Genomic DNA, 23,709 nt, shown 5'->3' with positions numbered 1-23,709 from the left:
CCAAGATTAAGTAAACAAGATTAGGTATTCAAAGAAGAAATGCCCCCCCCCCAACTTAGTACAATAGCAGAAAGCTACTTTCACAGGAAGGAAGAACCAAATTAAGTAAACAGGTAAACAGAGCTATAGACCAACAGGGTGAGGTTGCCCAGGGTGGAGCTAATTAGCAAAAGAAAGGTGCCTTGTTGACCCTGAGGTAGGATGCTCTGTTTTTCTGGTCCCCTAGACCAGTTTAGGTAAACAAAGGTGATGCCTCATGTATGCTGTAAACAACCTTCCTCCCTGTGCTAGGATTTTATTTTGTTTTGACCCAAACCCCTAACACCGCATATCTTCAAACCCCCTTTCCCTTACACCCATGAGTTAATTTTCATGGATTCATTGTCTCTTTGTGCATGCCCATCATGCTTGTAAGCCTTCTGATCCTAATAAAAACAGAGCAAGGACCCTTACTCAGGGCTCTTGTCTTCTCCCAGACATTAGCCTCTCTCCCATTTTAATCCTGCATCCACTCTCTTGCTGGAAAAGAGAGAACTTCAGACCCAGAGTCTATGACAATAAACCACATAAATGTGGAGTTCTCTACAGATTTTCTTGGTGTTACCTCAGTGGTCCAGTGCATCCTGCTGGACTCCTACTGTAAGCACTTGCGACTGTCCACCTAAGAGCTTACTAAGTCATCTCTGGTTCCCTACACAGGGCAGGCAGGCAATGTTGAGGAGCTGGTGCCCCTAGCACAAGTATTAGCTAATGATATGACTGAAAGATAAATATCCCAGAATCTTCAGAGAGGAATAAAATAAATACTCCATTATTCTTCAGGAGGTATCACTCTGAGCCATACATTCTATACTATTTTCCAAAGCCCTCACTAGCCTTGAGCCCCAGCTTCCCACAATAGCAATCTACTCTTTTTTTTTAACTTATTCTTTTTTAAATTTTTTTTCAAATTTTTTTTATTTATTGCTAGGAGAGAGAGAGACAGCGTGAGCAGGGAAGGGTCAGAGAGAGAGAGGGAGACACAGACTCTGAAACAGCTCCAGGCTCCGAGCTGGCAGTCAGCACAGAGCCCGACACGGGGCTCGAACCCACAAACCGCGAGATCATGACCTAAGCGAAAGTCGGACGCTTAACCGACTAAGCCACCCAGGCGCCCCAATAAGAATCTTTTAAAGAGACTCTTAGAGTCTCAGATTTTCGCCAGCACATTTGGAATTTGAATACCTGTTGACAATTAGCCGATGATGTCTTCTATAAACTTTTTTTTAAAGTATCATTTCAAGGGCCCCTGGGTGGCTCAGTCGGTAAAGCATGCAACTCTTGACCTTGGGGTTGTGAGCTACCAAGGTTACCACGAAGCAGGAAGCAGAGGTGAGAACCTTAATTGTTATATAATTGACATTTAAAAAACTCTACCCCACATTGGGTGTAGAGATTACTTTTTAAAAATCTTTATACAAAAAGTATCATTCTGTATATAGTGCTAGTCACTTAAATGAGTTTTAGCACTACAGATTTTCAATCTAAGACCATGCTAACATGGGAACATAAAATACATACCCATAATTAAATAAGCCAGAAAGGTGGAGTAATAATCTATTAAGTGACTTTATGGATATGTATTACCTTCTTCATTTATATTCGATGGTGGAAGCACATATTGGAACACAGACACTTGAATTTTATTCCTAAACTGTAACTGTCTGGTGCTTTGTGATCAGCTTCCAGAATCCACTACTTGGGAGACTGTGTCCTCAAACTGATTTTGTGAACTCAACAATCTGTTGATATTTACTCTGTAATGTATATACAAATTACTGTCTAGGTGCTGTAGGGAATAAACAAAGTAGGTAGGTACCATTGCTTCTAGCTTAGAAGACATTTATGTAATGATCATTAATTCAAAATCCATAGTGATTCTGGGACCCAGAGTAACTTCATAGCACTTGGGAGCGAGGTTTTTTTGGTTGCTTTTTTTTTTTAAATAAAGAATCATAGGCATAAATAAAATGTTAACTTGTCCATTGAATGGACTCATTTTAAAGTTGCTTTTTTTGTTTGTTTAGTTTAATACAGTTTTTTAGTAAAATGAAGAAGTGGATGGACATGTCAAACCTGCCACAAGAATTTCGTGAACGTATAGAAAGGCTAGAAAGAAATTTTGAGGTGTCTACTGTAATTTTCAAAAAATTTGAGCCAATTTTTTTAGATATATTTCAAAATCCATATGAAGAGCTACCAAGGTTACCACGAAGCAGGAAGCAGAGGTGAGAACCTTAATCGTTATATAATTGACATTAAAAAAACGTAAAAATCACGATATAAGCTTAGGAAATTTGCATTTTATAAATCTCCTTATTACCAGCAATATCCATTTGTGAAAAAACTTAAATTTTTAAAAAATCCATTTATAATTACCATATCTGGAAATTCAGGGTAATACTTTAACTTATTTTTTTATGTTCTGATTATTTTGTACAGATCAAAAAGGCTTATTTAAACCCATTTAATGAATTAAGATTGTCCTTTGTGAATGGAAATTTACATGTAATTTGACTTTATAGTTTGTTGTTTATGTTTGCTGTTTCAATTTAAGTGACAAATATGGAGTGATATTTAGCAAATTAGTCAATTAAAAAGTACATTTTTTCTTTCTAGGAGGATTCCTTGCAGTGTTAAGGATCTCTTTAATTTCTGTTGGACACTCTTTGTTTATACTAAGGGTAAGGTGATACATTCAGTGGTTTTACATTTCTACTGTGGGAACTTGTTATTTGACATGAGAGGTTTCTGGTCTTCGTGTCTTTTTTTTTTTCTTATAAAGGTAATTTTCGTATGATTGGAGATGATTTAGTAAACTCTTACCATTTACTTCTGTGCTGCTTGGATCTGATTTTTGCCAATGCCATTATATGCCCAAATAGACGAGATTTGTTAAATCCATCATTTAAAGGTAATAACCTTATTTATTTTTGAAAATTCATCATCAATTTTTAGAAAAAATTTTGAAAGCTGACCATATTCTTCTTCCCCCTCTTTTGCTCTTCATACCCTATCAAACTAGGTTTACCCTCTGATTTCCATACTGCTGACTTTAGGGCTTCTGAAGAGCCTCCCTGCATCATTGCTGTACTGTGTGAACTGCATGATGGACTTCTAGTAGAAGCAAAAGGAATAAAGGAGCACTACTTTAAGCCCTATATTTCAAAACTCTTTGACAGAAAGGTACTGTACTTCTAAGTGAATGGCTAAGATTTTTAAGGGTCAGCAGCAGGAGCCTCAAAGGAAAAAACAAGGTATTAAGCAAGTTCTCAGTGTAATAGGACTCAAGGTCAAGATTTCCAGATTTCAGTCTCTGCTGTGATATACAATGCTGTGGTACAGAATTGCCCTATGATCTTTTTGTGGTGTGCAAACTGAGCTGTTAAAGATCGTGACCAACCAGCCGTATGTACTGTAAAGTAAATGCACTGGCCAAGGCAGCTATAAGAGCTTCTGATAAAAGAATTATGAAGAACAAAACGTAAAAAGTAGGAGGTTAGAGTAAACTTATTTACTGCCATGGTTTGAATGACTCCTGAGTATTTACTAAAGGTGGAATGATGAATAACAACTATAGCTTTAATTTCATATAAATAGAGCAGGAAATCCCTTATAGTTTTGTAGCTGCTTACAGGCTGTCTGCATGTATTCTGGGTTTTCCTCTAGGTAATTTACTTAGGTATTTCTGTTCATGAAATGGCTTATTCCTTTTGGTCTCAATTTCTTACTTCCCCAACATTGAGCCATTTAATCTAGCTAGTCCTTGAGTTTTCTCTTTGGTGAAAAAAAGGGGACATAGGGGTTTAGATTAGGACATCACTTCAATACCCCTCTTTGTAGATATTATGAGATTTTTTTTTAAGCATAAAGTCTTCCCTAAATGGATAACTCTTCTTTTACACAAACTTTTGTATTTAGTGTTATCTTTCTTCCAGTGTATGTGTGAGAGAGAGAGATTGAGAGAGAGAGAATGAAGACAGAGAAAATGAATCGTGGCTCCTTAGCTGTATGTTAAACATTTTCAGCAAAGTAAACTTTGACAGGAACTCAAGGATTATGTCTTTTTTTGCTCTGCAGAAGCAGCATACTAGTGGCTCTAGGTATAATGATGGTACATTTTCGTTTGCCTGGATTATCTGGTTTTGGGTTGTTGTCTTGCCATAATTATTATAGCACTTCATTTCACTCCCAAAGTATCCTGATTTGGACAATTGTCCTCCTGCTCATGAGCCACAGATGTTTTGTTTGGCCTCTGTAGGGTGTTATTTTAATTTCATTCAATTTAAATTTACATAGAAGTACTTTTTATGTGAAAATCTCTTTAAAAAATCAGAAGCTGTGGCACAGGATTGGAATTTCTACCTGAATTTCTACATGGGAACTATGGTCAAGCTAACTGATGGCCACCTCTTTTAAGATGGGAAGCATGCTTTCTGCCCCCTTCATTTTGTATGTTGAGCTTTGACCCCTGAAGCCATTTGAGTTTGCAACCCTGATGTGTAGTAATGTAAGCATGGCATGGGGTACATAGAAAATATTATAAACAGTGTTCTTTTCTTCTCTCACCAGCAACAGTACTTATATTCCCTTTGAATCTTTTTTTTTTTTTTTTTTTTTTTTTTTTTTTTTTTTTTTTTTTTTTNGTGTAGTAATGTAAGCATGGCATGGGGTACATAGAAAATATTATAAACAGTGTTCTTTTCTTCTCTCACCAGCAACAGTACTTATATTCCCTTTGATTTTTTTTTTTTTTTTTTTTTTTTTTTTGCGTGATACATATAATCATTCAACAAATGTTAATTTCCCTTCTCCATAGACCAGTGTTTAAAATTGGACAGCTTTTGTCAGAATCACGTGGGGAATTTTTATAAAATGCTGCCTCAGCTCAGGCCTTGGGGTCGATCAGTCTTCATTTTTTAGAAGTTCCCCTAATTGTTGTGTCACTAGAATTTAGAAACCACTGCCATAGACCAACTTCAAATTATTTTCAAAAATGGACTTTAAACTTTTATTTGCACACTAAATAGGTTTTACTGGTTTGAAAGAAATATTCAGTAATTCTGTTTTGTATGTATATTATTTATAACAACTACCAACATGAAAATTCAGATAAATGTCATGTTTTTGTATGTTATTATACTTAATTGCATGTCACAAAATGACTTTTTCTTCCCAGATTTTGAAAGGAGAATGCCTCTTGGACCTTTCCAGTTTTACTGATAATAGGTAACTATCTAATGTTAATGGTACCTGCCATATTATAGGCTGTCAGTAATTATTTATTGCAACTTATTAAGTAGAACATTATATCAAGTTAACTCCCCCAAACCCAAGTTCCTTCTGCATTAGTGGTATTAGCTGGGGGTTGTTAACTAAGCCTTGTCTTTAAGTACACTTATTTTAAGAAACCTTTGCCACTTAAAAGAGCTCCTTCCAGAGAAACGGATAATCAGATCCAATGACTTCTGGCAGATTCAGAATGTGCTTCTATTCAAAGCAACTATTGTTCCCCCAATGATCAAATTTTAATTAGGTTCAGCTAGTCTTCAAGATTAAGTTTATACTCTCTTTTTGCTCATCTTTCAGAGTAATTTATTATTGTTGTATATGTGAATGTGAAGCATGTCCATAATCAGATAGGAAGCTTCAATATTGTTAGATGGGCAGAGTTAAAAATTGGAAAGTCATCAGCTTTTCTAGGCCTTGGAGTCTAAATCTATCTTGAAGTGAAGATAAATCCATTGTGGAGATGCCTAGCTATTTCAGTGGTAGAGCATGCCACTGTTGATCTATGGATCATGAGTTTAAGCCCCACATTGGGTATAGAGATTACTTAAATACATAACTATTTAAAAAAAAAAAAAGATAAATCTGTGTGTAACTTAAGTTTTATTCTAGCTGCTTAAAATAATTCTTGGGGTGCCTGGCTGGCTCAGTCAGAAAAGCACATGACTCTTGATCTCAGGCTCGTCAATTAGACCCCTATGTTGAGTGTAGAGATTACTTAAAAAAAATAAAATCTTTAAAGGGGCACTTGGGTGGCTCAGTCGATTGAGTGGCTCAGGTCATGATATCACAGTTCATAAGTTCGAGCCCTAGGCTCACTGCTCTCCGCAGAGCCTTCTTTGGATCCTCTGTCCCCCTCTCTCTCTCTGCCTCCCTTGCTTGCACTCTCTGTCTCAAAAATGAATGAATATTAAAATAAATCTTTATGGGGCGCCTGAGCCTGGGTGGCTCCATCAGTTAAGTGTCCGACTTCAGCTCAGGTCATGATCTCACAGTTCGTGGGTTTGAGCCCCGCATTGGGCTCTGTACTGACAGCTCAGAGCCTGGAGCCTGCTTCAGATTCTGTGTCCACTTCTCTCTCTCTGCCCCTCCTCCACTTAAGCTCTGTCTCTTTCTCTGTCTTTCAGATATTAAAAATAATTTTTTTAATAAAATCTTTAAAGGGGCACCTGGGTGACTCTAAAGGGGCACCTGGGTGGTCAGTGGGTTAAGCATCCGACTCTTGATCTCAGCTCAGGTCATAATTCTCTCTCTCTCTCTCTCTCTCTCTCTCTCTCTCTCTCTCTCAAAATAAACTTTAAAAAAATATTAAAGGGGACCCGGGGTGGGTCAGTTGGTTGAGTGTCCGACTTCGGCTCAGGTCATGATCTCGCAGTTCGTGGGTTCGAGCCCTGCGTCAGGCTCTGTGCTGCCTGCCAGCTCAGAGCCTGGAGCCTGTTTCAGAGTCTGTGACTCCCTCCCTCTCTGACCCTCCCCTGCTCATGCTGTCTCTGTCTCTCTCTGTCTCTCTCTCTCTCTCTTTCTCTTTCAGAAATAAATAAAAACATTAAAAAATTTTTTAAATATTAAAAAATATCTTTAAAAGTAAATAAAATAATTCTCTTTCCAGCAAAGCAGTGAACAAGGAGTATGAAGAATATGTTTTAACTGTTGGTGATTTTGATGAGAGGATCTTTTTGGGAGCAGATGCAGAAGAGGAAATTGGAACTCCTCGAAAGTTCACTGGTGATGCCCCATTAGGGAAACTGACAGCACAGGCTAATGTGGACTGTAATCTTCAACAACACTTTGAAAAAGTAATATAACTTAGCCTGGCTTCAGTTTTGAATGATCCTTTTCTCTCTGTGTGTGATTCTACTAACAACAGAAGAATCTTTCAAGTTAAATTTTGAGTTTCTTCTACTAATTTGTATTTCCCATGAAAGCCTTAAAAGGTAATTTTTAAAAGTGGCATTTAGTATTACCTCATTTCTTGATGCTTTTCAGATTTTTAATGTATTTTCCCAGAATGCCTGGGCTTTTCAGTAAGCTTTTGACATAAAGAAGGATTTATACTTTCTTTTTCTTTTGCATCACTTTAGCCACTGTTCTGTTGCTTTAAAATTTAGTTTCCAACTGTACTCCCTTCGGCAGCACATATACTAAAATTTAGTTTCCAACTGCCCATGACAAGCTATGTGCTTTCCCTGAATGTTAGCCATAGAACTCTGGACTTGATTGTTAATAGTGAAGGCTTAATTCTATATATTAAAAAAAATATATAAAAATTTATATATAAATTTATATATAAAAATGGGCGATGAGGTCTAATGGAAAATTCACTGGTCTAGAAGGTAAAAAATGTAAGTTTCAGACCAAGCTCTTCCATTAACTTTGTCAGTTTAAACAAGTTTTTTAAGTTCTTTGTGCCTGTTTCATATGTAAAGTAAAAATGTGTATATTTCAAATAATTATTAGGATTAAATGAGATTATAGGTAGTACGTACTTTGAAAAAGTGTTTTTTTAATGTAAGGGTGTTATTAGTGTGATATTACTAAAAATTTGGTGGGTAACCAAAGGAGGGAAGAAAAAAGTTCTACTAAATATGAATAGCGGACTTGATACATGTAGTGAATTAAACACATAATGAGGGCAAGGTAGCTTTTTAATCTCACAGATTTTTCTTTTTTGACAGAAAACATCATTTGCACCTTCTACCCCACTGACAGGACGGCGATATTTACAAGAAAAAGAAGCAGTCATTACTCCTGTTGCTTCAGCCACTCAAAGTGTGAGTCGGTTACAGAGTATTGTGGCTGGACTGAAAAATGCACCAAGTGAACAACTTACAAATATTTTTGAGTAAGTATAATATTATTTTTCTAAGTAAATTTTAATCACAAAGTATGTTGACCTAAAATCAGATGGAAGTACTTACTAAATTTATAGAGATACTGTTTCATAATATTATAGACCTTAAAGTTTAAATAAACACATCTTAAGGTTATTGAGCCCTGACATTCCACTCTTGCATCTACCCCTAAGTTATGCATTTGTTTTTCTTCTTACATTGACTTTAAATGGGTTCAATCTAAATGTTCATCAAGTGGGAAACTGATTATATTTTGATGGTGCAGCCGTAAATGGAATTTTAATGCAATTGTTTAAGATAAAGAGGCATGTTTCCTAGTGGAGATGGTAAAATAGAAGCCAGATCAGAGAACTTTCTTTCCTAATACTTAGTGAAATAAGAGAATAGTAAAAATGAGCAAATCACTTATCAGCAACAACCAAATGAGGTGAGGGATATGATATGCTATAAATTTCCAAAATGAGGGGTGCCTGGGTGGCTTAGTTGGTTAAGCGTCCGACTTTCGCTTAGGTCATGATCTCACGGTTCGTGGGTTCGAGCCCCGCGTCGGGCTCTGTGCTGACTGCCAGCTCAGAGCCTGGAGCCTGTTTCAGTCTGTGACTCCCTCTCTCTCTGACCCTCCCCTGCTCATGCTGTCTCTCTCTCTGTCTCCTAGAAATAAACATTTAAAAAAAAAAAACAAAAACAAAATGATGGTAAGGAAATGGATGATTCTCATGTGCCCATCTCCAAGAAGCATTACTAGGGAAAGAAAGGATATGTTGATAGATCTTGAGAATGTTTGTTAATACCCCAGATGTAGAGAGAAACAAATGGGGTGAGCAGGAAAATGAATAAAAAGTCATAGGTACCTTCCCAGGTGAAAGCCCCTATATTCCACCACCAGGATTGCAGCAGAAATAGGAAAAACTCCTAGAGCTTGTCATTTTCCAAGGTTCCATACTGATTTGGGGAGATCTTAATCCTAATAGAATTAGAAGATATCCTTGACTAGATGTAGTGAACCCTGGAATGGGGACATTTAACTAAATCTCTGAAGAGTAATAAGCAAAGCCCTTGTCTTCTAACAAAAGCTGAACATAATACCAGCTGAGCTCTCTTCTACTCCCCAAACCTTCAGTTTATGGAAAAGTAGACAGAACAATCCTAACCTCAGACACAGCTCAAAAGATATGCAGATTGCTGATAAAGTAGGAGTACTGTCATGAAGATCTTTGATCCTCATAGCACTTGAACAAAATAGATCTGGGCTGAACTGTTCATTTAAGCATGAACAACTTGAAAAGACGTGTCAAGGCAACGATGCAAACATTTTATAGCAACAAAAGAAGGAGGGAAGCAAGAAAACATACTATACAAAACACAAAAGACCTAGAAACAAATAAATGGGAAGACATTCCATGTTCATGGATGGGAAGATTTAATATTGTTAAAATGTCCTTATTACCCAAAGCAATCTATAGATTCAGTGCAGTCTATATCAAAATGCCTGTGTCATTGTTTACAGAAATAGAAAAAAATTCCTATAATTCATGTAGAATTTCAAAATGCCTTTGAAGGGATAAAGCAAGAACAACAAAGCTGGAAGCCTCACACTTCCTGACTTCAAAATGTATTGCAAAGCTACCGTAGTAAAAACAGGATGGGATTGACATTAAGACAGGCATGTAGACCAATGGAACAGACTAGAGAATGCTAAAATAAATCTTCATGTATTTGGTTAAATGATCCTTGACAAGGGTCCCAAGACTACACCATAGGGAAAGGATAGTCTCTTCACCAAATGCTGCTGGGAAAATTTGATGTCTACATGCAAAATAATGAAGGTGGACTCTTACACTATATCCCAAAGTTAGTCAGAATGGATTAAAAACCTAAACATGAGGGGCACCTGGGTGGCTCAGTTGGTTAATTGTCCAACTCTTGATTTTGGCTGAGTTTATGATCTCACAGTTCATGGGTTCAAGCCCTGCTTTGGGCTCCTCACTGACAGTTTGGAGCCTGCTTGGAATTCTCTCTCCCTCTCTCTCTGCACCCCTCCCCATAAGTAAGTAAATAAACTTTAAAAAATAGTTTAAAAAAATAAAGACAACATAATTGGAAGAAAGCATAACTCAAGAGGCACAGCTTGCATTAGAACTTGATAAAAACAGAGTATTTTTCCACATGAATTGCTTACCTCTCTACACATGATACCAGTCTGTTTGGACAATGAGTTGGGAGACCTGAACACTACACTCATTACCTTGTTTCAAGCAGATCATGTTCTTTCTCACAGTCTGGATTTGTTTTTCATTTCTTTTTTTTTAATTTATGTTTATTTATTTTTGAGAGAGAGAGCACAAGCAGAGGAGGGGCAAATAGAGAGGGAGACAGAAGACCTGAAGTGGGGTGGGGCTTGAACTCACAAACCATGAGATCATGACCTGAACCAAAGTCAGACGCTTAACTAATTGAGCCACCCAGGTGCCCTTGTTTGTCATTTCTGAATTAAGATTGTGTTTGAATGACAGGAAGGTAACAATATCTGGGTTACAGGGTTGTTTCTTGCTAAGTGCCTTTTTAATGCTGTATTTTTCTATTTATTCTTTAGGCTTTGATAAGAATTGCATACAGTTTATTATTCCAGTACTATAAATGTATATAGTTGACCCTTGAACAGCATGGGAGTTAGAGTCACCAACTCTCCACACAATCAAAAAATATGTATATAACTTTTTTTTTTTAAGTAATCTCTCCACCCAACATAGGGCTCAAACTCATGACTGCAAGATCAAGTCACATGCTCTACTGACTGAGATATATAACTAATGATTCCCCAAAACCTAACTAGTAACAGCCTACTGTTGACTAGAAGAAGCTTTACCAGTAACATAAACATTTGATAAACACATGTTTTGTATGCTCTATGTATTGTATACTGTATTTTTAGAATAAATTAAGCTAGAGAAAAGAAAGCGTTCTTAAGAAAATCATAAAAGAGGAATGCCGAGGTGGCTCAGTCAGTTAGGCATCTGACTTTAGCTCAGGTCATGATCTTGTGGTTTGTGGGTTTGAGCCCCACATTGGGCTCTCTGCTCTCCACAGAGGGCCCGCTTTGGATCTTCTGTCCTCCTTCCTCTCTGCTCCTCCATCCCTCTCGGCCCCTCCCTGCCTCTTGACCCCTCCCTCCCTCCTCCTCTCTCTCTCTCTCTGTCTCTCTCTGTCTTTCAAATATAAACATTTAAAAAGCTTACAAAAAAATCATAAAGAGAAAATACATTTATAATACTGCACTGTATTGAACAAAATCCACTTATAGGTGGACCTGCACACTTCAAACCCATTTTGTTCAAGGGTCAACTGTATCTATTTTATATGTATATATGAATATGACTATAGTCTCTTTTTCCTAAATCACATTTATTGGAGTTTAATTTATATGCAATAGGAGTCATCCTTTTAACTGTATAGTTGTATAAGATTTGACAAATGTCTAGTTATATAATCACCACCATCACAGTTATGATATAGAACAATTCCATTAGCCCCCAAAGTTTATGCCCCTTTTAGTCAACCCGTTTGGCATCTCCCCACCCACTGGCAAAGACTGATATATTTTTTATCCCTGTAATTTTGCCTTTTCTAGAATGTCATATATATAGAAGCACAAAAGAGATAATATTGACGCTGCTAATGTTGAAATTCCCAATCAATATGCCAATTGATTTTGTTTAAAAGCTGTAGATTTATTTGAAACATGCTGTTTACATGTCTAGGCTTACAGTTGAGGCTAAAACTATGGTCACTAAAAACCAAATTAATTCTTTTTTTTTTTTTTTAATTTTTTTTTTTAAGTTTTTTTTATTTATTTCTAGAGAGAGAGAGAGAGAGCGTGAGCAGGGGAGGGTCAGAGAGAGAGGGAGTCACAGACTGAAACAGGCTCCAGGCTCTGAGCTGGCAGTCAGCACAGAGCCCGACGCGGGGCTCGAACCCACGAACCGTGAGATCATGACCTAAGCAAAACCAGGCGCCCCAAAACCAAATTAATTCTTGAAGGAAGAAGTGTTGGTAGTCTGGGGTTTTTCCCTGGTAATTAGATTCCTCTTATATTTTATAGGTCTTGTGTGCGTAATCCTATGGAAAACATTATGAAAATAGTGAAAGGAATAGGAGAGACTTTCTGCCAACACTATACTCAATCAACAGATGAACAGCCTGGATCACACATAGGTAAGAAGACAAAACTAAAGTTGACACAGCATTGAAAGTAGATGGATTGGCTCTAAAAAAGAAGAAATTACATTTTTTTCCTTCCTTGCTATTTTTAATGTATAAGATTTAAGTTTATATATGTTTTGTCTTTCAGTCCTTGACAGTTACATTTCAATAACAAATATTTTCCCTTTTATTCCTCTCCCTAGACTTTGCTGTAAACAGACTAAAACTTGCAGAAATTTTGTATTATAAAATATTAGAGACTGTAATGGTTCAGGAAACACGAAGACTTCATGGAATGGACATGTCAGTAAGTAAATCCATTCTCCCAGCCACTGGCAAGTTTCAAAAATCCTAAGCCTGAAAACAGTATGTTGAGAGGCTCTAAGGGTGTTGTGGGCATCAGGAGTTAAAAGCAAACGTAGCCAGTATGACTTGCTAGTTGGCCTTAGTTGTGTTTTGCACATCTAGACCTGGCTACCTCTAGGTAGAAATGTAAAATACATGAAATTCATCTCTAGTACACCATTAGTATCCTTTCCCTTTAGGTCCTTTCATTCCCAGCTAGCTAATAAGAGGCTACCCCCACCTCAACTATTAACCCAACTGATTATTAAGATATTTGCCCAGGGGTGCCTCGATGGCTCAGTTGGTTAAGCGTCTGACTTTGACTCAGGTCATGATCTCACAGCTCATGAATTCAAGCCCCACGTCAGGCTCTATGCTGACAGCTAGCTCAGACCCTGGAGCCTGCTTTGGATTCTGTGTCTCCCTCTCTCTCTCTGCCCCTCATTCACTCACTCTCTCCCTCTGTCTCTCTCTCTCTCTCTGTCTCTCTGTCTCTCTCTCAAAAATAAATATAAAAAATATTTTAAAAAAATTAAAAAGATGTTTGCCCATACCTCCCAGGAATTTGTGAGGAATAAACTGTGAGTGCCTTGCTAAACAATTGCTTTGTGTTCTTTGATCATTTGATAACTCTGACCACTCTCTCCAATAGCTATTTAAAGGAATTTTTCTAAAAAGTCAAAGTTGTTGGGGTATGTGAGTGGCTTAGTTGGCAGAGTATGTGACTCCTGATTTTGGGGTGGTGAAGTTAAGCCCCATGTTGGGCATAGAGCTTACTATAAATAAGTAAATATGTACATATATACACACATACATACATACTGTTTATAAAATCTCAAAGCTGCTAATATGATCTTTCAGTTTCTTCCTCCTCTTTCTTGTCACTCTTAAGACTCCTCTGACTTTCAGTTCCAGTAGGAACAGGTTGATGTCTAGAGTGCAGCATAACTAATGTAATAAAATTTCTTTTAGTTTTCATTCTGGAAATGTTCATCTCTCTCCTTTATTGGTCCCCCTTTTCCCTGGATTCTGTGCCTTTCTCTTTTGTGATTTATCCTAATATTTGATAGAGCATATGCTTCCATACCTTCCTGAGAAAGAAGTAAATTTTCAACTTTTTATTTTGAAATAATTATAGGGGCACCTAGGTGGCTTAGTCGGTTGAATGTCTGACTTCAGCTCAGGTCATGATCTGACAGTTTGTGAGTACGAGCCCCACATCAGGCTCTGTGCCAACAGCTCAGAGCCTGGAGCCTGCTTCAGATTCTGTGTTTCTCTCTCTCTGTCCCTCTGCTGCTCATGCTCTGTTTCTCTCTCAAAAATAAATACTTTTTAAAAAATAGTAATAATTATAGATTCATAGAAAATTACAAAAGTACAGATAGGTCCTATGTAGTCAGTTGTCCACAGTGGCTACATTTTACATAGTATAATATGAAAACTAGGAAATTAATATTGGAACAGTGTATGTATCTTCCTCTTCACCATTGCATCACTTGTAGATTAATGCAACTACCACCAAAATCAAGATACTGAATTGTTCTGTTATCACAACAATCTCCCTCATGCTACCCTTTGGTAGTAACACTCATTCTACTCACGCTCTGTATGAGTTTGTTTTTTGTTTTTTTAATTTGTTAAGGTTCATTTTATGACCCTCCGTGTATTCTGCTACTGTTGGGTAGAGTGTTCTGTAAATGTCAGTTCTATAGTATTGGTTGTTGTGGTGTTGACTTCTTTTCTGTCCTTGCTGATTTTCTGTCTGGCTTTTTTGTTGAGAGCAGTATTGAAGTCTCCAGACATAATTGTAGATTTATCTATTTCTCCTTTCAGTTCTTTCCTTTTTTTTTTTCAGATTTTATTTTTAAGTAATCTTCCCATCCAGTGTGGGGCTCAAACCCACAACCCCAAGATCAAGAGTTGCATGCTCTACCAACTGAGCCAGCCAGGCACCCCTCTCCATTCAGTTCTATCAGGTTATTTTTGATTCATATATTTTGAAGTTCTGCTCTTTGATACATTCACATTGAAGATTGCTGTATCTTCTTGCTAATTGATCCTTTTATCATGAGATAATGTCCTCTCTGAAGCCGTTGTTTTTGTTTTTTCCAAAGTCTCTTTCCTTTATGTATAGCTGCTCTTGTTTTTGATTGTTTGCATAGTATGTCTTTTTCCATCATTTTTTTTTTAAGTTTATTAACTTATTTTGAGAGAGAGAGAGAACACGCACACAAGTACGCTTGAGTGGGGGCGCGAGAGGGAGGGAAACCCAAGGGATTTTGCAAACCCTGAAATCATGACCTGAAACGAAGTAAAGATTTGAACATTTAACTGACTGAGCCACCCAGGCTGTCTCTATCCTGTTATTTTCAAGCAACATGTATCATTATTTTTGAGGTGAATTTTATAAGAAATTTTTTAATCTCTCTTAGTCTCTTTAAATCAGTAAATTCAGACTTACATTTAATTATTGATGTTAGGGCATATGTCTCCCATTTTATTTCTTGCTTTCTATGTGTTCTCTTTGGTGTTTTCTTTTCTTTTTCCCACCATCCTCTTGATTACCTGAACATTTTTTATTTGTTTGTTTGTTTGTTTATTAAGCTCTATGCCCAACATGGGGCTTGAATTCATGACCCTGAGATCAAGAGTTTCATGCTCTACTGACTGAGCCAGCAGGTACCCCTACTTGAACATTTTTAAGACTGTTATTTTTTGTATAGATTTGTTTTAGTGGTTACTCTAAGTATTACATTATGTATGCATATCTTCACAGTCCACTGGTATAGATATTTTACAGTTCAAATAAAATGTGGAAGCCTTAAGTCCCTCTTTTAAAACTGCATAAAGTATTTAATTAATTAATTATTAGAAAGAGAGAGAGTGTGTGTTTGTGTGAGCGAGCTGGGGAGAGGAGCAGAGGGAGAGAAAGAATCCAAGCAGGTTGCAGCCTCAGCACAGAACCCGACCCAGGGCTCAATCCCATGACCTTGGTATATTTAAAGTTTGTTTATTTATTTATTTTGAGAGAGCATGAACAGGGGAGGTTAAGAAGGGAGGGAGAGAAAGAGAATCCCAAGAGATTGAGCCAACCCAAGGCTCAATCCCATGACCTTGAGATCATGACCTGAGCCAACCAACATCAAGAGTCAGACACTTAACCAACTGAGCCACCCAAGTGCCCCTTAAAGATTTTAAATACTGTCTCCACCCAACATGAGGCTCCAATTTGTGTCTTCCAGTGGGAGGATTTCCTCATATTGTTGGATTGTTCTTGGATATCCACTTACTAATTTAATGAGGCACTAAAAATGAGACATTAATAAACCCTTATGGCAACTGAACAGTTTGGTTCAAAGCCTTGTTTGCAAGAGTAGGAATATAAACCCAACAGTCTCATATAATCATGTAGTATTAGGTACCCTCAACATTTGGTGTCTTTAACGGTCTTCTGGAATATTTCGATTTCTTTAGAGAAGAATCTGCTAATCTTTTTCTGAGTGTTGGTGTTGTAGAGCAGAGCAAGAAAGGGAAACTTGGTCTTACAATTCAGTCTGCAGACTTTTGCCTAAAACAAGAGTTTCTTCTGTGTCTGGTTTTCTCAAGCTCTGCGTCTCCCTAGTTCAGTCTTAGAATATTCTCCAGATCCCTGTTGGGACAGACTAGAGGCCTATCATCTGACTCATTAGAGTAGGGGTTGGGTGGGGACCTGAGGAGTTCTAATTCTAACTACAACAAACTTTCAAATCATCCATTCCTGTCAGCCCCTGCCTAACCCCTGCTTTTCATTCCGCCTGTCCCCTCAGTTGCTGTGTTTTCTCCAGGTTGTATGGAGCAAATTAATTAGCTCTAAGTGTCTCTCTTTAGGCCCTTATGTTTGACCATCCTACTTTCTACTGAGTAATTGTCATCCTTCCATCCACTTTCAGTTTTCATGTATTCTAATTTGTAGTCACAACTGACTTATAATTTATCCACTGTAGTTTTGTGGGTTCTGTTTCTTACCTTTTTGTTGATTTGGAGTGATATTTGAAAGAAGATGGTAACAAACACTTTTTAAAACTGAAAACTTATGTTAAATCTTAAACTCAAAAAAAAATTTAATGGTGAACATGACTTTTATCTTCTTAGTAAATTATTTCTCAGAACTTTTTTAACTATTAGCTGTGACATAATCCTTTGATTTTAGTGCTTTGATTAACAAAAATTTTTTAAAGAGTTATTTATTTGAGAGAGACAGAGATAGCACAAGTTTTTGGGGGTGGGGGGAGGGACAGAGAGAGAGGGAGAGAGAGAGAATTCCAAGCTGGCTCTGCACTGTCCCATTGTAGGGCTCAAACCCACAAAGCCATGAGATTATGACCTGAGCTGAAACCAAGAGTCTGACACTTAACTGACTGAACCACCCAGGCACTCCTGATTAACAAATCTTTATATTGACAAAATAGTTGTTGTAAAACTGACATTTTTTAAAAAATGGAAGAGGGGCACCTGGGTGGCTCATTCCAACTTTGGCTCAGGTCATGATCTTATGGTTTGTGGATTCGAGTCCTGCATTGGGCTCTGTGCTGACAGCTCAGAGCCTGGAGCCTGCTTCAGATTCTATGTCTCATTCTCTCTCTACCTCTCCCCCACTTGTGCTCTGTCTCTCAAAAATAAATAAATAAATGTAAAAAATATTTTTTTTAACAAATGGAACCAATCCTAATGCTTCCTCTTGAATATTGACTGTTTTATTATTTCAAAGCAGATTGTTGTTGTATATACTGCATTTAAATATAAAATCTACCATTGAGCAAGATTATAACAAAACTCTTCACCAATTTGAGAGCTCACATTATTACCTTTGATAATCTGGTGTAATATCTACACAGATTATATGATGTTGTTTCTTTAGTCTTCTTTATAGAATGGCAAAGGCTGAAACTTCTGAGAAGTATTAAAATGCCGTTTTTCTGTTTCCCAAGGTTCTTTTAGAGCAGGATATATTTCATCGTTCCTTGATGGCCTGTTGTTTGGAAATTGTGCTCTTTGCCTATAGCTCACCTCGTACTTTCCCCTGGATTATTGAAGTTCTAAATTTACGACCATTTTATTTTTATAAGGTGAGATGAGAACAAAGTTATGATATGGTGCACTTTATATAAACATTCTGTTTGTCTTAGTGTTAAAGATACAAGCAGCAATGATGTCTGAGAAATATTTCCAGAGGTATTCTGAAAACATTGTAGTCCTTTGGGTAGAATCAAAGACAAAAGGGAAAGGATGAGGATATTGGTAAATTCAGCCAATCTCAAACTGTAGTCCTTTTTCCTTCACTGACTTGTAAATGTAACCAAGAATTAAGTAGTTAGCTTTGAATTTTCCATATTTATAAATGGAGATCATAATCCTATTAAACAGATGCATAATGAAGAAGAAAAACTCTTTCAGGAGAAAGAAAAGGTCTAAAATTGTTTGTGGTTATGGTTTAGCTAATGAAGCTGAAATAAAAGATTGTGCTCCTGCCTTAAATTTGAGCTGATTCAATGTGGATCAGTCGTACTTACCTATTTTTGTTTCCTGCCAGAACTATTTTTATTAATCTTTATCTTACACAACATAGGAGTCACAGCTTACAATAATATTTAACGTTACTTAGTATCCGAATTTAAGACTGACGCTACTGTATTACACTTATTGGTAAGATTTAGTTAATATTTTGCCTGTGTGCTATTTTCAAAGTATTTATAGACAATTAGTTTGAAGAACTCAATTTTTATACCTAAAATATGCCTCAATTTATAGAAGATGCCGATCATTAGAAAACTTATCCATTTGAATTGCTGAGTGGGATTTAAATATTTTTTTAGTGCCTTAGGGAAAGTTGTTTCTGTATACTTGATGTGTGTTTTCAGATTTTCTGTTAGGAAATACAGGTAATTTTATTCAAGGACGGTATTGGTTTTGACCTTGTCTGATAGCGATTCATTTTTATTTGTAGCATCCTTTTTTTCTTTTTTTTTAAAGATTCTTTTTAAAAGTTTTTAAATGTTTTTATTTATTTTTGAGAGAGAGAGAGAGACAGCGTGAGCAGGGGTGGGTCAGAGAGAGAGAGGGAGACACAGAATCCGAAGACAGCCTCCAGGCTCTGAGCTAGCTGTCAGTACAGAGCCCGACGCAGGGCCTGAACCCATAAACCATGAGATCATGACCTGAACTGAAATCATATGCTTAACCGACTGAGCCACCCAAGTGCCCCGGTAGCATCCTTTTTTCATTCAGCATGTTAAATGCCTTTGTTCTTTAATCACATAAATAATATATCCTCCTTGAAGAAAAACAGGAAAATACATATAAATGTGAATATTAAAACCACCCAGTATAATCCTAATTATAAATAGTAATAACTTAATATTTTTGTGTATATACCTACAGACTTTGCTCTGGAATTTATTATTAAAATAGAATTATATAATATAAGCAAAATTCCTTTTAAGTACATTATTCATGTATTCTCTTGAGCAATTGGGAAGAATTGTCTGAGAAGAGACAGTAAATTAAATTCAAAATAGCACTGGACTCCGAACCCAAGACCTGACTTCTACTATTGGCCTTGGCTGACCAGTTTCTACCTATGATTGCCTCATGACTCCATGTATAAAAGAAAACATGAAAAACAGAAATGTATGTGAAAGTATCTTGGGTATCTTAAAAAGTCCTTTTAAATTAAAATATATTAATCAGGAGCCAACCGAATGGGTGGCTCATTCGGTTAAGTATCCGACTCCAGCTCAGGTTATGATCTCACCATTCATGGGTTCGAGCCCCACGTCAGGCTCGTGCTGACAGCTAGCTCAGCTGCTTTGTATTCTGCCCCCTCTCTCTGACCTTCCCCTGCTCATGCTGTCTCTCTCTCTCTCAGAAATAAATAAAACATTAAAAAAATAAAATATATTAATCAGGCATTGAATCACGGTTCAATGATATAATTAGTTCTATATTATTATAAGACCAAAGCTAGTCATACATGCAAACCTAGAAATGACTGTTTGAGACTACATTACCTTTTCAATTTTCCCTTTACCAGGTTATTGAGGTGGTGATCCGCTCAGAGGAGGGACTTTCCAGGGACATGGTGAAACACCTGAATAGCATCGAAGAACAGATTTTAGAGAGTTTAGCGTGGAGTCACGATTCTGCACTATGGGAGGCTCTCCAGGCTTCAGGAAACAAAGTTCCTACCTGTGAAGAGGTGAGTCATAGCAAGGCTGATGATCCTGTCCTTTTAAAAAATAACAGCTTTATGGGATGCCTGGGTGTTCAGTCGGTTAAGCATCCCACCTAAACTCAGGTCATGATCTTTCAGTCTGTGACTTTGAGCCCTGCCTTAGGCTCTATGCCAATAGCTCAGAGCCTGGAGTCAACTTCAGATTCTGTGTCTCCCTCTCTCTCTGACCCTCCCCTGCTCATGCTGTCTCTCTCAGAAATAAATAAAACATTTTAAAAAAAATGAATAAATGTTTAAAAAAAATTTTTTTAGGGGCGCCTGGGTGGCTCAGTGGGTTAAAGCATCCGACTTTGGCTCAGGTCATGATCTCACAGTTCGTGGGTTCAAGCCCCACATCAGGCTCTGTGCTGACAGCTAGCTCAGAGCCTGGAGCCTGTCTTTGGATTCTGTATCTCCCTCTCTCTCTGACCCTCCCCTGCTTGCACCGTCTATCTCTGTCTCAAAAAAATAAATAAAAAACATTAAAAAAATGTTTTTAAATAACAGCTTTATTGAGATGTAATTCATATACCATACAATTCATCTGTATAAAGTATTTAGTTTAGGGGCATCTGGCTGGTTCATTTGATAGAGCATGCAATTCTTGATCATGAGGTTGTGAGTTCGAGCCCCACATTGGATATAGATATTACTTAAAAATAAAATCTTTTAAAAAACATACAGGGGCACTTGCGTGGCTCAGTCAGTTAAGCATCCGAGTTCAGCTCAAGTCATGATCTCCTAGTTCGTGAAATCTAGCCCCACTTCGGGCTCTGTGCTAGAGCCTGCTTCGGATTCTGTGTCTCCCTCTCTCTCTAACCCTCCCCTGCTCATACTCTGTCTCCCTCTCTTAGGAAATGAATAAACCTAAAAAAATTTTTTTAAACGTACAATTTAGTGTTTGGTACATTTATAGACAGGTGCAACAATCATCTCAGTCAATTTGGGAACATATCTATTTCTTTAACAAGAAACTGTATCCTTTAGCTGTCACTTCCCTACCCACCTTCTCCTTAGCTCTAAGCAGCCAGTAATCTACTTCTGCCTTTATTAATTTGTCTGTTCTGAACATTTAATATGTGTGGAAGCATATAAAAATGTGGTCCTTTGTGTCTGGCTTCTTTCACTTAGCATTATGTTTTCAAGGTTCATCCATGTTATAGGATATATTAGCACTTCATTCCTTTTTATGGCTCAGTGATATTTTATCATATGGATATATCATTTTGTTCAACCATTTATCAATTGATAGACATTTGGGCTGTTTCTGCCTTTTGGCTCTTATGAATAATGCTGCTATGAACATTCACGCACAAGTTTTGTATGGACATACGTTTTCATTTTTCTTGGGTACATGTCTAGGAATGGAATTGCTGGGTCATGTAGTAACTGTTTACCTCCAGTTTGGGGAAACTGTCACTCTTTTCAAAGTCACTGCACCATTTAACATTCCTACCATGAGTGTGTGAAGATTCCAGTTTCTTCACACCTTCTATGTAACTTACGTTTTTTTTCTTTTTCTTCCCTGACACTTTTTTTTCTAGCCATTAGTAGACATAAAGTGATATCTCGTTATGGTTTTTATTTACATTTCCCTGATGGCTAATGATGTTCAACATCTTTTCATGTGCTTATTGGTCATTTGCGTATCTTCTTTGGAGAAACATCTATCAAATCCTTTGCCATTTTTTAATTGGGTTGTCTTTTTATTATTGAATTATAGGAGTCCTTTATATATTGTAGATACAACTCCCTGATAATAAGATTTGCAAAACTTCCTTACATTTCATGGGTTGCCTTTTAATTTCTTGATGAACTTTTAAATTTTGATAATGTCCTGTATAGCTTGTGCTTTTGAAGTCATATCTAAGAAGCCATTAATTTTACCATATTTAATTTTTCAATTGTTTATGTAAAAAATTAAATACATTTCATTAGTAGTATTTAGAATTTAAAAAATTAGAAATTTGTGTCTTATACACCCAAGCCACACATTTTACATTTTAGTATCATGTGAGAAATTGAGGTTTTTCTCCTTTACCTCTGTGTTGCTCTTTCGTAACTCCTGTGTTTTCATCTTTATTTGCTTCGCCCTGTCTTCTTATACTTCATGAAACCTGATGAATTTTTCTGTAATTCCAATCTACTGGAAGGACTATCCAAGACCAAGAAGAAGTAAAAAGAAAATGATTTCTTGAAATCTCTCTTCCATGAGTCTTTGGTCTTTTCCAGCAAACTGTAATTAACTGAGCAATCTTCAGTATTTATCAATACTTCCATTGTAAAATCCCCTGGGAAAGTGAAGAAAAAAAAGCTATGAACTTGAAGAAAGGATTTGGGTTGAAGCCCTTGCTCTCTTACTTAATAGTAGTTGCCCTTGGGGCACCTGTGTGACTTAGTTAAGTGCCTGACTTGTAGTTTTAGCTCAGGTCATGATCTCATGGTCCCTTGTTAGGCTCTGCTTGGGATTCTCTCTTTCCCTCTCTCTGCCCCTCCTCTACTCCTATTTTCTCTGTCTCTCCTTCAAAATAAATAAAAAATAAACTTTAGGGGTGCTTGTGGTGGCTCAGTTGGTTAAGTGTCCAACTCTAGATTTCAGCTCAGGTCATGATCTCACAGTTCATGAGCTCAAGCCCAACATTGGGCTCTGTGCTGATAGTATGGAGCCTGCTTGAGATTCTCTCTTTCCCTCTTTCTCTCTGCTCCCCCCCCCCCCCGAAGTAAATAAACATTAAAAAAATAAACTTGAACAATAGTAGTTGCCCTTGGGCAAATTTCATATTTTAAGCCTCTGTTTTGTCATCCTTACGTGGAAATAGATGGTGCCTACCTCATCAGTTTACTTGTAGAAGTGGTCAATAAACGTAAGGAGACAAATTATTAAATTAAGATATATGTCTAACAACACAAACTACTGAGACTTTATGCTAGTTGTTCTGTGTTGTGAAGAAGAAAGAAGGGAAATAAAACAGTTGAAGAAGACTTTTTCCTCATGTTTCTGTCCTAAATTTTCATCAGTGGGTTTACATATATGTAAAGCAAAAGATTTTTATTTTTTACAGGTTATATTCCCAAATAACTTCGAAGCAGGAAATGGGGGAAATGTACAGGGGCACCTTCCTATGATGCCAATGTCTCCTCTAATCCATCCAAGGGTCAAAGAAGTTCGGACTGACAGTGGGAGTCTTCGAAGGGGTAGGTTCAACATGTGTAAAATAATGAAAAAAATAACAAAGATAATTTTTTCAAAATTTCAAGTCTTGCTAATATATTATTATGAAATCTAATTTCTTCATCAAGATTGAAAAAGGGGCTTATGAAAATTTTTTTTTTAATTTAAAAGATAAAAAGGGGCTAGGACACCTGACTGGCTTAGTTAGTAGAACATGGAACTCTTAAACTCAGTGTCGTGGGTTAAAACTTCCACCCACATTGAGTGGCATGTGTGACTCGATCTGAGGTTGTGAATTTGAGCCCCACATTGGATATAGAGATTACTTTAAAAAAAAACTTTTAAAATAAAAAATAGGGGTGCCTGGGTGGCTCAGTCAAGTGTCTAACTTTGCCTAAGGTTATGATCTCACAGTTTGTGAGTTCGAGCCATGCGTCAGGTTCTTTGCTGACTGCTCAGAGCCTGGAGTCTGCTTTGGATCTGTGTCTTCCTCTCTCTCGGCCTCTCCCCCACTAATGCTCTGTCTCTCTTTCAAAAATAAACAAACATTAAAAAAAATGAAT

At 37.1% G+C, this 23,709-nt stretch overlaps 1 protein-coding gene across 1 annotated transcript in view; it reads left to right on the top strand.

Moving 5' to 3' along the window:
- The window catches only part of RBL1 (RB transcriptional corepressor like 1), a 60,563-nt gene that overhangs the window by 13,230 nt on the left and 23,624 nt on the right, over positions 1 to 23,709 (top strand). The window contains exons 3-14 of the mRNA XM_039227186.1: positions 2,067 to 2,267; positions 2,659 to 2,723; positions 2,825 to 2,953; positions 3,065 to 3,225; positions 5,219 to 5,268; positions 6,938 to 7,124; positions 8,004 to 8,170; positions 12,280 to 12,392; positions 12,584 to 12,687; positions 17,693 to 17,830; positions 19,795 to 19,959; positions 23,037 to 23,169. Coding sequence (XP_039083117.1) covers positions 2,067 to 2,267; positions 2,659 to 2,723; positions 2,825 to 2,953; positions 3,065 to 3,225; positions 5,219 to 5,268; positions 6,938 to 7,124; positions 8,004 to 8,170; positions 12,280 to 12,392; positions 12,584 to 12,687; positions 17,693 to 17,830; positions 19,795 to 19,959; positions 23,037 to 23,169 — 1,613 coding nt within the window. The remainder of the gene's footprint in view (positions 1 to 2,066; positions 2,268 to 2,658; positions 2,724 to 2,824; positions 2,954 to 3,064; positions 3,226 to 5,218; positions 5,269 to 6,937; positions 7,125 to 8,003; positions 8,171 to 12,279; positions 12,393 to 12,583; positions 12,688 to 17,692; positions 17,831 to 19,794; positions 19,960 to 23,036; positions 23,170 to 23,709) is intronic.

Source organism: Hyaena hyaena, unplaced genomic scaffold (genome assembly GCF_003009895.1).
Source record: "Hyaena hyaena isolate Hyena2069 unplaced genomic scaffold, ASM300989v1 scaffold_25, whole genome shotgun sequence".
Lineage (NCBI taxonomy): Eukaryota > Metazoa > Chordata > Mammalia > Carnivora > Hyaenidae > Hyaena > Hyaena hyaena.
The sequence above is the reverse complement of the archived record's forward strand: the minus strand, read 5'-3'. Positions and strand labels throughout refer to the sequence as shown.